The sequence below is a fragment of the Mobula birostris genome, chromosome 6 (assembly GCF_030028105.1).
Source record: "Mobula birostris isolate sMobBir1 chromosome 6, sMobBir1.hap1, whole genome shotgun sequence".
NCBI classification, from domain to species: Eukaryota; Metazoa; Chordata; class Chondrichthyes; order Myliobatiformes; family Myliobatidae; genus Mobula; species Mobula birostris.
The window spans coordinates 181,127,322-181,142,484 of NC_092375.1; the positions used below are offsets into that span (position 1 = coordinate 181,127,322).

The following is a 15,163-nucleotide window of genomic DNA, read 5'->3' on the forward strand; positions in this document are numbered from 1 at the left end:
AAGACTGGAAAATTGCAAATATCACTCCACTCCTCAAGAAGGGATAGGGAGCAGAAGAAAGGAGACTGTAGGCCAGTTAGTCTGACCTCAGTGGCTGGAAGATGCTGGAGTCAATTACTAAAGATGAGGTCTCATGGTATTTGAAGGCACATGATAAAATAGACTGTAGTCAGCAAGGATCCTCAAGGGAAAATCTTGCCTGACAAATCTGTTGGAATTCTTTCAAGCAATAATAAGCAGGATAGACAAAGGAAGATTGGCTGATATTGTGCACTTGGATTTTCCAAAGGCCTTTGACAAGGTGCCATACAAAGCTGTTTAACAGGCTACAAGCCCATGGTATTAAAGAAAAGATTCTAGCATGGATAAAGCAGTGGCTGATTGGCAGGAGGCAAAAAGTGTGAATAAAAGGAGCCTTTTCTGGTTGGCTGCTGGTGACTAGTAGTGTTCCACAAGGGTCTGTGTTGGGACTGATTCTTTTTACTCTACACATCAGTGATTTGGATGATGGAATTAATGGCTTTGTTGCAAAGTTTGCAGATGATACGAAGATAGGTGGAGAAGCAGATAGTTTTGAGGAAATGTAGCGGCTACAAAAGAACAGACAGATTAGGAGAATGGACAAAGAAATGGCAGATGAAATATAGTGTCATGATGTGTATGGTCATGCAGTTTGATAGAAGAAATGAAAGGGTTGACTATTTTCCAAATGGAGAGAAAATACAAAAAACTAAATTGGGAATCCTTGTGCAAGATTCCCTAAAGGTTAATTTGCAGTTTGAGTCTGTGGTGAGGAAGGCAAATGCAATGTCAGCATTCATTTCCAATGGAATGGAATAAAAAGCAAGGATGTAATGTTGAGACTTTATAATGACCAGTGAGACCTTATTTGAGCATCATGTGCAGTTTTTGGCCCCTTATCTTAGAAAGGATGTGCTAAAAATGGACAGGTTCAAAGTAGGTTCACGAAAATGATTCCAGAATTGAATGGCTTGTCACGTGAAGAAAATTTGATGGCTTTGGACCTGTAATAACTAGAATTCAGAAGAATAATAGGTGACCTTATTGAAACCTATCGAATAGTAAAAGACCTTCATAGAGTGGATGTGGAGATGATGTTTTCTCTGGTGGGAGAGTCTAAGATCAGAGGGACAGCCTCAGAGTAGAGAGATGTCCTTTTAGAATGGAGATGGAGGAATTTCTTTAGCCAGAGAGCGGTGAATCTGTGGAATTCTTTGCCACAGGAAGCCTTGGAGGCCAGATCTTTATGTATATTTTAGCTAAAGGTTGATAGATTCTTGATTGTTCAGAGCATGAAGGGATAACGAGGATAAGGCAGGAGATTGGGCCTGAGAGGGAAACTGGATCAGCCACGAGGAAATGGCCTAATTCGGCTCCTGTATTTTATTGTCTTACGGTCCAAATGAAGCATATTGGAATAAATGCTCAGAGATTCCCTGCAGGTAGCAGAATAATCAGCAAAATCAAGGTGTACCAGATACAATCCTTTCTTGGCAAATGCTTAGAATATTAGACCAGGAAGGTTCTAGTTGAATTAAGACATAGAATCAGGATTGGGCCACTCAGTTCATCAGGTCTGCTTCGACATTCCATCAAGGCTGATTTATTATCCCCTCAACTCCATTTTCCTGCCTTCTCCCCATAACCTTTGATGCCCTGAGTAATCAAGAATCCATCAACCTTTACTTAAATAAATTCAATGACTTGGACTCCACAGCCATCTGTACCAATGAATTCCACAGACTCACCAGCCTCTGGCTAAAGGAAATCCTTCTCCGCTGTTCAAAATGGATCTCCTTCTATTCTGAGGCTGTGCCCATTGGTCCTAGATTCACCCACTACAGGAAACCTCCTCTCCACCTCCACTCTGTCCAAGTCTTCCAATATTTGATACGTTTCAATGAGATTCCCCCTTATTATTCTAAACTCCAGTGAGTACAGGACCAGAGCCATCAAATGCTCCTCATATGTTAATCATTTCATTCCTAGCATAATTCTCGTAAACTTCCTCTCGACCGTCTCCAATCCCAGCTCATCTTTTAATAAATAAGGGGCCCAAAACAGTGCACAATACTCCAAGTGGGGTCTGACCAATGCCCTTTAAAGCCACAGCATTACATCCTTGGTCTTACATTCTACTCCTCTTGAAACGCATGCTAATATTGTACTTGCCTTCATTACCACTGACACAACCTGAAAGTTAAACTTTAAGGACTCCCAGGTCCACTTGCACCTCTGATTTTTGAATCTTCTCCCCATCTATAAAATATTTTCTCCATGGCGAGAAAATTCCTTCCACCAAACTACATGACATACATTTCCCTACACTACAGTATATTCCATCTGCCACTTCTTTGCCCATTCTGCCACTATGTCCAAGTCCCTTTGCAATCTCCTTGCTTCTTCAACATCACCAGCCCCTCCAACTATCATCTGCAAACGTGGCCACAAGGCCATCAATTCTGTCATCCATTTAACGTGAGAAGAAGTGGTCCCAAATCCGACCCCTGTGGAACACTGCTAGTCACTGGCAGCCAACCAGACAGGACCCAGTTCTTCCCACACTAGTCATTGAGGTAGGTTATCACATTCTTTGTAGGCACTGCTATGCGTGGTCTTCTTGAAGCAGATAGGTACCTCAGACTGCCGAAGCAAAGGTAACCACCACAGCCAGTTGATCAGCAGAAGTCTTTAGTACTTGGCTAGGTACCCTGTCTGGGCCACATACATTTCGTGGGTTCACCCTTCTGAAGGCTGCTCGCACATTGGCCTCAGTAACTGAAAACACAGGGGCTGAGAGAGGTCGTAATAATTTCTCCACATTTTGCCAGTAAAAGTGAGCATAGAAGGCACTGAGTGCTCCTGGAAGTGAAGCCCTGTTATCATCCATGTCTCTTTATTTTAAGTTAGCATTCAAACACTGCCATATCAGTTGAGCATCTTTCGTTGATTTAAGTTTAGCCACTTTGCCCGTGAGATGGCTTTCTGCAGATTGTACCTGGACCTCAATCACAAACTTGCTCAACCTCAATCTGCTCTAAAAAGCCACCTCATAGGCATTCTACAAATTCTCTCTTGGGATCCAACACCAACCTGATTTTCCAATCTACCTGCATATTGAAACCATTCCCTCCCCATTGTAACCTTGCCATTTTGACATGCTTTTCCCAACTCCCATTGTAATTTGTAGCCCACATACTGCAGTATTTTAATAGCACTTCAATCAGACTAGCAGGTAAATTTGCTTCTCTAAAACATTCACTTATGGGTTGTAAACATCATGAGCAAGCCCAATGGTTAAAGTAATTACTGCCTGTTACGCTGCTGGTGGTTAAGGCAGCAATGAAGGTCCTCCATCTCTGACAGTCCTTGGCCATCTTCTTTACTGTCTTCTTTAGGTGTGGTTCAGGGGCCTCATTTCTGCCTTTGGTCTCCCGCGTTTCCCCCGCTTTCAAGGGTCCAATGAAGTGTAGCCTTGATGATGGAGTTCTCCTCTCTTCTGAACAGTTAAAGTCCATCTATAATTGTCCATTGGTGGTGGCTCACCAGCAACCTTCTTGAACTACTGCAAACCCTCTTTTTGAATTTACTGTACTCCCACAGTTCTGGTGGTACGGAATTTTAGGAATTAGATCCAGAGACAAAGGAAAAGTGACAGAATGGAATGTGACCGCGAAAGTGACATTCTGATAAGCCTGATAGTTCTTGGTGATTAGAAATAACATATTTGGAAGGTGTTCTGGTAGCCTACCTTGGTAACTACTGTGCATTGTATACATGGCACACGATGCAGCCATAAGGACAGAAGGAATGAATGAAAGTTTACGCAGTGCATAGGGTTTCAAACAAACAGTTTTATGCTGAATGGTTTTGAGCTTATTAACTGATAATGAAGCTGCCCTCACGCAAACAGTTGATGGTACAACTCCAATCACAAACAATTTGAGATTTCAATAATAGCTATTTGCAAAGAGATTCTCCTTGAATTGCCCATTGCTTAAAAATGCTTACTGTCTGAGAACATACCATCAAGTTATTCGATACATGCAAAGCAGCTGCAGAAGTTTCAAGCAGATAGAAAAATGTCTTGGCCACATTTCCAGTTCCCATCCAGTGGCGAACAAGAGGGCAATAAACAGATTCCAATATTAGATTACAGTCGCAATTATTGGCATACAGGCTTCCTTTTTCTTCACAGTCTTTGATCAAATTATCTATTCTTTCAATAAATTCTGAATCACCACTGTAAGGAAGCATTTTGAAGATTATTGATCCATAGAACAAAACATAACTTTCAAACTGTTAAAATGTTTTCACATTATGTTTTACCTGCCAGCTGGTACTTCTGTGCTTGTTATGGTAGGAGCTGAAAAGTAAAAATACATTTTTTTGTAATTTTCTTCCACATAGACATAATCAAAGGTTGAAAGATTCAAAGGTTCATTTATTCTCAAAGATTGTGTAACAGCCTGGGAAAGGTTTCACTGCTAACGTGATGGTCTTTCTGTAGAAGCAGTGTTTGGGTTATGGTTAGCAATAACGGGTGCTTTGGAATGTGAGCTGGGTCCTTTGTTCAGCAGGAGATGGAGAGAGAAAATGCTGGGGAGAACTGGTCATGGGATTCGACCCAGTGGAGGACCGTGATTCAATGGAGCAAGGTGCCGAGATCAACTGAGGATCAGTGAATATGAACTTTGGGAAGAGTTGGGCTCCAACTTGTGCACAATTGACTGCTTAATTATAATGGGCCCCTTTTTGTTTTTTTTCTTTCTTTTCTTTACTAACCCTTTAGTTAAGTTAAGATTCATAAAAATAATTCCTTTAACCATATGCAGTGTGCTGTCTGTTATTTCTTGGCACTGAGTTGTACCAGGGTGCCAAATTACACAGCATCCACAGAAACTGGGGTTTGGCATGGGAGAGCCATCTTAATCTCAAGGTCTGGCGGGACTGGAGTGTGTATTCCCTAGACTTACACAGCCAAGGAAACCAGTGGGGTTTCATTTGTATGCAGTGTACAACTCTGAGATTTATCTTCTCCAGTTAGCCATGGAACATTGAAGTCATTCAAAGAAAAAGATCAAACCCACCCTGTACAAAAATAACAAATCATGCAAACAGCACACCCCAAATTCCCTCCACACAAAAAAACTGACAAATTGCGCCAGATGGCAACAAGAACATCAACCCCAAACTGCCCCCAACTCCCACACAAAAAAAACTAACAAATCGTGCAACAAGAACATCAATATCTTTATGGGTTGGTGTACTGCTGACATGTAGCAGTTGTAAATGATGGTGACAAGAAGAATTCATTCGACTTGCTTAACTTTGTGATCGGTATGGGCAGCTATCATTTATGAATACACTTGTAATTTTGTAAACATGCTTTTCACCACACTGAGAAAACTGTACAATGTCACAATAAGTTTCAGTCATTAGGAAAAGAGGAGATCAGAAGAGCCCAAGCAGTTCGATCACTCATACCAACAATAAGAGAAAGACAACTCAGATTCCCAGGACACATCATGCGGAAAGATGAACTAGAAAAGCTCATACTCTCTGGAAAGATTGAGGGGAGTAAACCCAGAGGAAGATCTCGGCTTCTGTACATCAAAAGCATAGCCAGGTGGCTACACATCGAGGAAATGGAAGTCATCCAAAAAACGAAGGATAGACCTATATGGAAAACCATGGCCACCAAAGTCCACATCGGATATGGTACCTAGACAGACAGACAGACATTAGCAAAGAAACCTGACATACAACAAACTATTGGCACAGAATGGAACAGCATAAAGAAAAGGAGATGGCTTAAGGTTTGTTCTAGGGGAGAAAAGAAATATGAAGAAATGCAGAATTTTTCATGAAATAACCCCAAAGCAGATGAAACTTCAGCAACTTGCAGGTGGAGGAATGAACAACAGAACATGAAAGGCTAGAACTGGTCAAGAATCTGGGTGGGCGATGAAGTTTGTGAGGCTTGGAGAGATAGAAATAGGGGAAGGCCATGTAGGAACTTAAAAAGTAGGGATCAGAAATTTAAAATCTAGGTACTGTCAGTTTAGGAGAAAGTGGAAGTGAGTGAGCACTGGGGTAAGGGCCAAGCAATAATAGGAATTGAGAGGGTTTCCATAGCAATATCTAATAATCTCAGTTTTATGTTGGTGGAAAGTCGTAATATAGCCCTGAAAACACTGGAATATAAAAATTAAAGCTATCAAAGGCACAAACAATGATTTTAGAACAATAACACAGTGTGGAGATTGATAATCTTATAAAGGAACAAATAGGTAGGAGGAATTTAATTCTCTTTCTCCTTCAGGAGAACGAATCTATGAAAGCAAGATCTCATTAATACGACACTACATGATGTATATAATTTACTGAATACTCTTTTTACATTAGTTCCTTAAGGCTGTTATAGCTGGGGGTGGTAGTGGGGATAAGCTCCCACTATCTATTAAATGTTCCCAATGGTGTGTGCCTCAAATAGCCTTTGACTACGAAGTCCAGCTCCTGGCCTTCATGTGTGACTTAGCTACTGAGCCGGGCAGAACCACTTCTACTGACAGGAGAAGGGGCAAAGGCGGGTTACTGGCATCTCAAAACCAGTTACTTCGGGCATAGTGGGTATATACTTATATACTTACATACCAGTGGGTATCGTAAGCCATGGTTTGCAGCTCGTCTATGAGAAGGAAAATATGGATCTCAAACTCCGTTGCCTTGCCGCTATACCCACTCATGGGGAAGGCTTCAGGAATGAACCACAGAACATCAAAGGATAGAACTGGCCAAACCCTGAGGGAAAAATGCAGAGCTGGAGCCCCCTAAGGCAGTCCTATATTGAATTCAACATTGACTGGCAACTCATGCGACACTGTGTATCAGACTCTGCCATTCCTTTGAGTTCATCAGATGCGTAGAGAGGGGGAGCTTGCTACATGGGCAACAGCTTGCTCTTCATATTGTACTGCCCCGGCTTTCATTTCGGCATGTGAAGAGCGGCTCCTGTTGGTTAGAGTCGATCATGGATTTTGTATCTAGGACACAAAATCCATGATCGACTCTAACCAACAGGAGCCGCTCTTCACATGCCGAAATGAAAGTTATTTAATCAAAATAAAATGAAAATTATTGAGAGAATTAAATATTTTAGCTATAAAATGGACCACCAAAGATGAATAATCTTTCCATCTTTGGGGAACAATTAATGATCTAAAACAAGAAATAGCAAGAATTTTTGACAGCTAATGATAGAAACCTGAGGGAATGGCATTGTTACAAGTATTCATGAAGATGCACCGCACAAGGATAATTGCCTTTTTTGACATTTTTTTTAAAATATGAATTCTGCAAATTTGGATTGGCATGCATTCATAGAGTCATAGAAAAATACAGGCTCTTTGGCCCAATTAGTACGCCCTGAACCATTTTGCCTACTCCCCTCGACCTGCACCCGGACCCAACCTGCATTCAGGGTGTAATTCACACCAATCTTAGCTATTGTATCCTTTATTCTATTTTAACACTATTTTTATTCATTACCTTGGTCAAAGGATTTGGAGATGTTAGTGGAGGAAGGGTTAATTGATGTGTCTCCATGGTGTATGTTAACAATGCTTGTATTCATATGTTTTGAAGGAAGATCTAGAGAAAAGAAAATGACTGAAATTATTTCAAACAACATGCCCTATTAAAATAAAATTTCAACCTCAGAAATATTCAACCGGGCCATCGCAAGACAAGGGCAACATTATTTTCAAAAAGAATAATATACTGAATTTTTGACATGCTTTCCTCTAACCCCTTTAGAGATTTCTATTTTAAGGCCTGAAAGGAGTACATATCTAGAGCAAGTACGTGATCATATTCTGAGACCAACAAGAAATTTGGCCCAAAACAGGAAATTCTGCAGATGCTGGAAATCCAAAGCAACACACTCAAAATGCTGGACAAGCTCCGCAGGTCAGGCGGCATCCATGGAGATGAACAAAACAGTTGACATTTTGGGCCGAGACCCTTCTTCAGGACTGGAAAGGAAGGGGGAAGACTCCAGAATAAAAAGCTGGGCTGAGGAGGAGAGGAACAGCTCGAAGGTGATAGGTGACGCTAGCTGGGTGAGAAAGGTAAAGGGCTGGGGATGAAGGAATCTGATAGGAGAGGAGAGTGGACCAAAGGAGAAAGGGAGGGAGGAGGGGCACCAGGAGGAAGTGATAGGCAAGTGCCATATTAGATTTAGTAATATACAATGTGCCAGAGCAAGGTAACAGCCCAACTGTGCATGAATATTTACCTCAAAGAAAACAAAATAAGCCAAATCTGCCAGCAGTAACTAACGTTTCTGAAGGGAATGCAGACATTCAGAGATTTAAACTGGCTCAAATCCCAAGCATATTTACAGTTGCTGAGTACAGAGCTTACTAATAGATTCAAGGCTCTGAATCTGCCATCATCTTCTGGTGCTAGATTCTGTTGTCTTGCCATAGTTCTTCAGCAAGTTCAAGCTCATTGTCATTCAATCGTATACATGTACGCTGCCAAATGAAACAATGTTCCCCCGGACCAAAGTGCACAGCATCGTGTATATAACTCATACACAACACAAAGTAAATTAAAACTACAAATAAATTAACAAATAAAATATATTCCAGAAGATTGACATTTACATTACAATGTGGAATTTCCCCTCAGATACTGTACCAGATAAACTTGGTGTAAGATTTGAAACTCTTATTTTAATGGAGAATTCAGCTTGACTGATTGAGAGGGAAAAGGGAAATATTATTTGCTTTAATGTTTTTAATTACTTAGACCATAAGACATAGGAGCAGAATTAAACCATTTGGCCCATCATTTCATCATGGCTGATCCATTCCCCTCTCAACCCCATTCTCCTGCCTAAATTTCTGAATTTTATAATAGACTTAAAATAGTTTGTTTTCTTTCATTTCAAATGCAATTGCTATTAAATGTCTTTGACTTACAAAGGCATTGAAGAAACATTAAATCATAGTTTTAATTTCAACATTCATCCTCAGCTTTGCCTTCTGAATTTGTTATGTCAGACTTCTATTCTAGTAGGCTAAACAAATCAGTGAATGGATGAAATTGTGGAAGAGACCTGAGAATTTAATATACAAAATGAAGTATTTTTTGTTCCAGCAGGCAGATTACAATTCAAGCTGGTTTGGATAACTATAAACTAAATGGTAACATCTAGCTGTAAGAAAGAATTTACATGAAGGCAAAGTCTAGTGAAGATCCTGGTGATCAGACAAAAATTACAAAAGATGATATTATAGCCAGTTACAGCATTCTAGAATAATATGTAATACCCTGGTTTAAGACAATGTTTTATTTTATTAATATAGTTATGCTTGTGAGGGGATCCAGGGGTGCCCCTATTAACTGTTTGGAGAGAGACGAAGATCAACGATTGGACTGTCACTTTAAGGCATTGGTAGTAACTTTGGACTTCTACTGAGTTTGGAGTTGGAGACAGCACCGAGCAGCTCGTAAGTTGCTATGGTGACCAAAGGCAGATTGTTGATATTTCTTCAAGGACAGTTGCCTGCTTGTGTACTCCTTTACAGACAAAGGAAGGAGGGACTCTTTCTTTGAACTCAGACACATGACCTGGACACTGAATGAGCATTGTTGTGCCCGCAGAGAAAGTGGGTTTTAGAGGATCGATCAGGCGGATCAATTCCAAATTGCAATTCCAGTGAAGGAGAAGGGGTTGACTGGTGGGGAGTTGTCTATGTGTCCACCCTTGCCGGGGTGATAGCTCCATCACAGGAAAACCGGTCCCCCGGTTAAAGTCACAGTCGGTGACTTATAAAGGATTTCGGAGGACGACGAGAAGATCAACGGCATCAGCTCACCTGAAGACTCAACTCTCTCTCTCTCTCCATCACTACTCAACTAAATACCACGAACTGAACTTTACTCAACATCGTAAGACTGTATCTTTTTACCCCTAGACTTAAAGAAGCTTGGTTTTCATACATACATATTCCACACTTACTTTTTTATATAATCATTGCTAAGCTGTGTGATTTATTTACTTTGATATTACTGTATTGCGTAGTTACTAATAAATATTATTAGCTTATAGCAATACGAGACTCCAAAGTGGTTTCTATTTCTGCTGGTTCTTTATCCCCGTCACGGGGTACGTGACAATGCTGTTGGGTATTTTGTATTTTCTGCAGGTTATCTCAAATTTCAATAAGGATTCCTTTAATTACATTATACAATTAAGTTGGGCCTGTTGAACTAGCCAATAAGATTTGTCTAGTTAACATTTTCCTTTGGAGAGAGCACGGAAAAAGAATGGGGAAGCCATTTTTTTAAAAAAGGGAGAGGGTGGGATCGAAGGAGAATGGAAATCAGAGAAGAACACAGAACCTATTTGGAAGGACAGATACTGATGTTGGAAAATCCTCATGCAGACAATGGTCTCAAGGAAAATGTGCAGGTAACTTGAGTAAACTAGTGAGAGTACAATGTTGAAGAAAATTCGGCAATTTTTTCCTTTGGAAGTTGCATGAATATTTGTTTCCTGGGACAGGGTCTTATATATTTGCATTACATAGTATTATTGTGTTTGTTATAGTTTAAAAAATTTCGTTAATACATTTTCGATCTAAGTTTATACTGGTGTGAGTTAAATTGTTGCTTCCTGGTGAGCGGTAAATTTTCATATAGTAACTGCCTTCATATTCCCTTGGAAGGAACATTCAAACTTTTATGTTTGTGTATACCAAAATCATATTTACTCTAGACATGTTTATTTAATTGAAATGACCTCTTTCATCATTATTCCCGTGCATTGTCGAGTTATGTTGCTGTTAGCTCGAGTTCACACTAATAGCTAACTCATTACCAGCCTACAGTAACAGCGTTACAAATAGAATACAAAAAGAAATTTGCAATGGATATACATATCAACATTTTTTATTTTACAATTATTTGAAAAACAAGGACTACCAAAATAATGTAGGTGTCTTTAAAATTAATAGTGATACAGTAACAGAAAATAAGTAATCAGTATTTGGAACAGCATAGGATGAGAATGCTTTTCTTGGACTACAGTTCAGCATTCAACACTATTAATTCCCTCCAGGCTTGTCAAAAAGCTCAGACCTCAGCCTTCACCCTGCCTTGAGCAGCTGGATCCTGGACTTCCTGCCAGATTGCCAGCAGGTGGTAGGAGTGGACTCCCTCACCTCTACCCCTCTGACTCTCAACGCAAATGTCTCTCAGGGCTGTGTCCATAGCCCCCTCCTTTATTCTCTGTGTACCCATGACTGTGTTGCCACCCATAGCTCCAATCTGCTAATTAAATTTGCTGACGATACTACATTGATTGGCCTAATCCCAAACAAAAATAAGGCAGCCTACAGAGAGGAAGTCATCTCTCTGACACAGTGCTGTCAAGAAAACAACCTCTCCCTCGATGTCACAAAAACAAAGGAGCTGGTTGTGGACTACAGGAGGAATAGAGACAGACTAGTCCCTATTAACATCAATGGATCTGGGGTTAAGAGGGAGAACAGCTTTAAATTCCTCAGCATAAACATCACTGAGGACCTCATGTGGTTTGTACAACAGCGCCTCTTTCACCTCAGATGGTTGAAGAAGTTTGGTGTGGGCCCCCAAGTCCTAAGAACTTTCTATAGAGGCACAATTGAAAGCATCCTGACTGGCTGCATCACTGCCTGGTATGAAAATTGTACTTCCCTCAATTGCAGGACTCTGTAGAGAGTGGTGCGGACAGCCCAGCGCATCTGTAGATGTGAACTTCCCACTATTCGGGACACTTACAGAGACAGGTGTGTAAACAGGGCCCAGAGGATCATTGGGGACCTGAGTCACCCCAACCACAATCTATTCCAGCTGCTACCATCCAGGAAACAGTACCGCAACATAAAAGCCAGGACCAACAGGCTCCGGGACAGCTTCTTCCACCAGGCTGCTTAATTCATGCTGACGCAACTGTATTTCTATGTTACATTGACTATCCTGTTATACATACTATTTATTATAAATTACTGTAAATTGCACATTGCACATTTTGACAGAGATGTAAAGATTTTTAATCCTCATGTATATGAAGGATGTAAATAATAAAGTTAATTCAATTATTCATGAATAATGGCTGTGATAATATGTAGAACAAAGACTTATAGCAGAAGTGATGGAGAAATACATTAGAAATGACAATTCCCCCCCCCCCTCACCTTTTCCTGGACAAGATGTTTCCATCTCAGGGATTTTCCACAGCTCTTTCAACTCCAGAAGTATTCAGAATCAGAAACAGATCAGCTTTAATATCACTGGAATATTGTGATTTTTTTGTTAATATATAGTGGGAGGACAGGGTAAGATGTGCTTGGTGGTGGGGTATGGAATCCCACCAGCAAGCACATCATACCCTGGCTCCCCACTTTCTGCAGGGATCACTCCCTACATGACTCCCTTGTCCACTCATCCCCCCCCCCCCCCAACTGATTTCCCTCCTGGCATTTCTCCTTGCAAGCAGAACAAGTGCCACATCTGCCCCTGCACCTCCACCCTCACTACCATTCAGGGCCCCAACCAGTCCTTCCAGGTGAGGTGACACTTCACTCACGATTCTGTTGGGGTCATCTACTCTACCCACTCTCCCGGTGTGGCCTCCTGTACACTGGGAAGACCCGATGCAGATTGGGAGACCGCTTCGCTGAGTACCTATGCTCTGTCTGCCAGAAACAGCAGGATCTCAAGATGGCCTCCCATTTCAATTCTACTTCCCATTGCCATTCCAGCATGTAAACCCATGGCCTCTCCTCTACTGTCATGATGAGGCCACACTCAGGTTGGCCGAACAACAGCTTACATTCCATCTAGCTAGCCTCCAACCTGAACGCTGATTTCTCAAACTTCCGGTAATTGCCTCCCTGTCTCCTTCACCATTCCCAATTCCCACTCTCACCTTATCTCTTTACCTATCTATCACCTCCCTCTGGTGCTCCACTTCCTTCCCTTTCTTCTATGATCTTCTGTCCACTCCTGTCAGATTCCCCCTTTCTCCAGCCCTTTATCTCTTCCACCGACTAACTTCCCAGCCTTTTATTTTCCCCCTCCCCCTCCCAGTTTTACCTATCCCCTGCCACCTTGTTCTGCTTTCTCCCTCCTCCCCACCTTCTTATTGACTTCTTCCCCTTTTCCTTTCCAGTCCTGCTGAAGGGTCCCGGCCCAAAACATTGGCTGTTAATTTCCCATTCCAGATGCTGCCTGACCAGCTGAGCTCCTCCAGAACATTGCGTATTGCAGGAGAGGAAGGAACCTGACAGGAGAGGATACAACTGGGGAAAGGGGAGGAGGAGGGAAACCAGGGGGAGGTGATGGCCTGGTGAGAAGAGATAAGAGGCCAGAGTGGTGAACAGAAGAGGGGTGGGGGTGTGAATTTTTTTTTAACTGGAAGGAGAAATTGTTATTCATGCCATCAGTTTGGAGGCTATCCAGGTCAAATATAAGGTGTTGCTCCTCCACCCTGATGGTAGGCTCATTTTGGCACAAGAGGAGGCCGTGGACCAACACTTTCAATGGGAATGGGAAACGGGAAGGTCTACTTTCGGTGGTTGGAGTGGAGGTGCTCATCTCCACTATTTATCTCTACCTATATATTTAATGGTTTATTGGATAGAACTTGATTACCTTGGTCACTAATTTTCTCCGGAGAAAAGCTTCGTATATTTCCGTAACTGATTGTGGTATATAATTCTCTTCGTCTTTGAACGGTGCTTTCACTTTCAGCAACACTGAAATTTACCATAGATCGGTGCTCATAAATAAAGTCACCCCCTCCACAGCTGCTGCATTTTCGAGCGGCGTTCTCCAAAAATCTCGTGCACTTTAAGTGAAGTGACTTTTTCTGCTCTTTCAGCCACAGGTCGTTGGCTGTTTCATGCACAAGGGCAATACAGAATCGCATCACTTTGCAGCTCCAAACAGCAGCTTTCTCTCGTAAATCTGAAAGCAGAAATGTCCATTTTTATAATTTGATGCAAATTAATGGAACCGTACACTGTCATCTTGTCCACTAATCTTTTGGAATTATTTCTTTATTTTGGAATTAATTTGTGCTCCCCCCCCCCATTTTCTAAACAATGATGAAGAAACTATTTTCTGTATGTATATATATATATATATATATATAATAATAATAATAATATGTAAAAGTCTCAGGCACCCAAGAATTTTCATATGGTTTCAGATGGTATGGCCTCCACAGAGCCCTGATCTCAACATCATTGAGGCTGTCTGGATTACCTGGAGAGACAGAAACGAGATAGCCAAAGTCTGCAAAAGAACTGTGGCAAGTTCACCATGAACCTACCAGTTCATTTTCTGATAAAACTGCACAACAGCGTACCTAAGAGAATTGATGCAGTTTTAAAGGCAAAGGATGGTCACAAGAAATATTGATTGGATTTAGTTTTTTTTTTGTTTACTGTTTTCTGCTCTTTATAGCAAATCTTTTGATATTTGGAAACTTTATTTCATTATTTTTGAAAGCAACTTCACTTTACATGTGCCTCAGATTTTGCACAGTACTATATGGAATTGGTTGCCCTGCAGCTTCACACAGTCAGCAACCTGGGTTAAATCCTGACCTAGGATGTCAGCTGTGGTGTTTTGCATGTTCTCCTGGTGATCATGCAGCTTGGCTGTTTGAAGTTAATTAGTTACTGTAAATTACCCCAAATGTTGATGAGCGGCGGGAGAATTGGGGGAGAGTTGGTGAGTATCTGAGAGAAAATGGATTACACAGTCATTTCAGTGGGGGAAAGAGACAAAAAAGAATGTTGAGAGTTGGCAGCGACTTGATTGTCCGAATAGCCTCCTTCCAGCCTTATATTTTATTTAAAAAATGAGTTAAGAAATGAGAAATTACATTTTATCTGCACAGAACACAGTTATCTATAACAATTCCTTATACTAAATCGAAGAGCTTCCTGGAAAAAAAAGGAAATAAAAATATAATAGAGGAAAGAGGGGTTCAAATAGCAGCATGCATCAGTGTCAGTGCAGGTGAAAGCCACACATCAATATCCAGCATCACAATAATAGGAAAACTATCCAATCT

General features: G+C 41.1%; 1 protein-coding gene across 1 annotated transcript in view; it reads right to left on the minus strand.

Moving 5' to 3' along the window:
• Nucleotides 1–15,163, minus strand: part of LOC140198770 (adenylate cyclase type 10-like) — a 124,929-nt gene that overhangs the window by 38,515 nt on the left and 71,251 nt on the right. The window contains exons 22-25 of the mRNA XM_072259779.1: nt 13,732–14,046; nt 7,573–7,674; nt 4,351–4,387; nt 4,048–4,264 (exon numbers count right to left, since the gene is read on the minus strand). Coding sequence (XP_072115880.1) covers nt 4,048–4,264; nt 4,351–4,387; nt 7,573–7,674; nt 13,732–14,046 — 671 coding nt within the window. The remainder of the gene's footprint in view (nt 1–4,047; nt 4,265–4,350; nt 4,388–7,572; nt 7,675–13,731; nt 14,047–15,163) is intronic.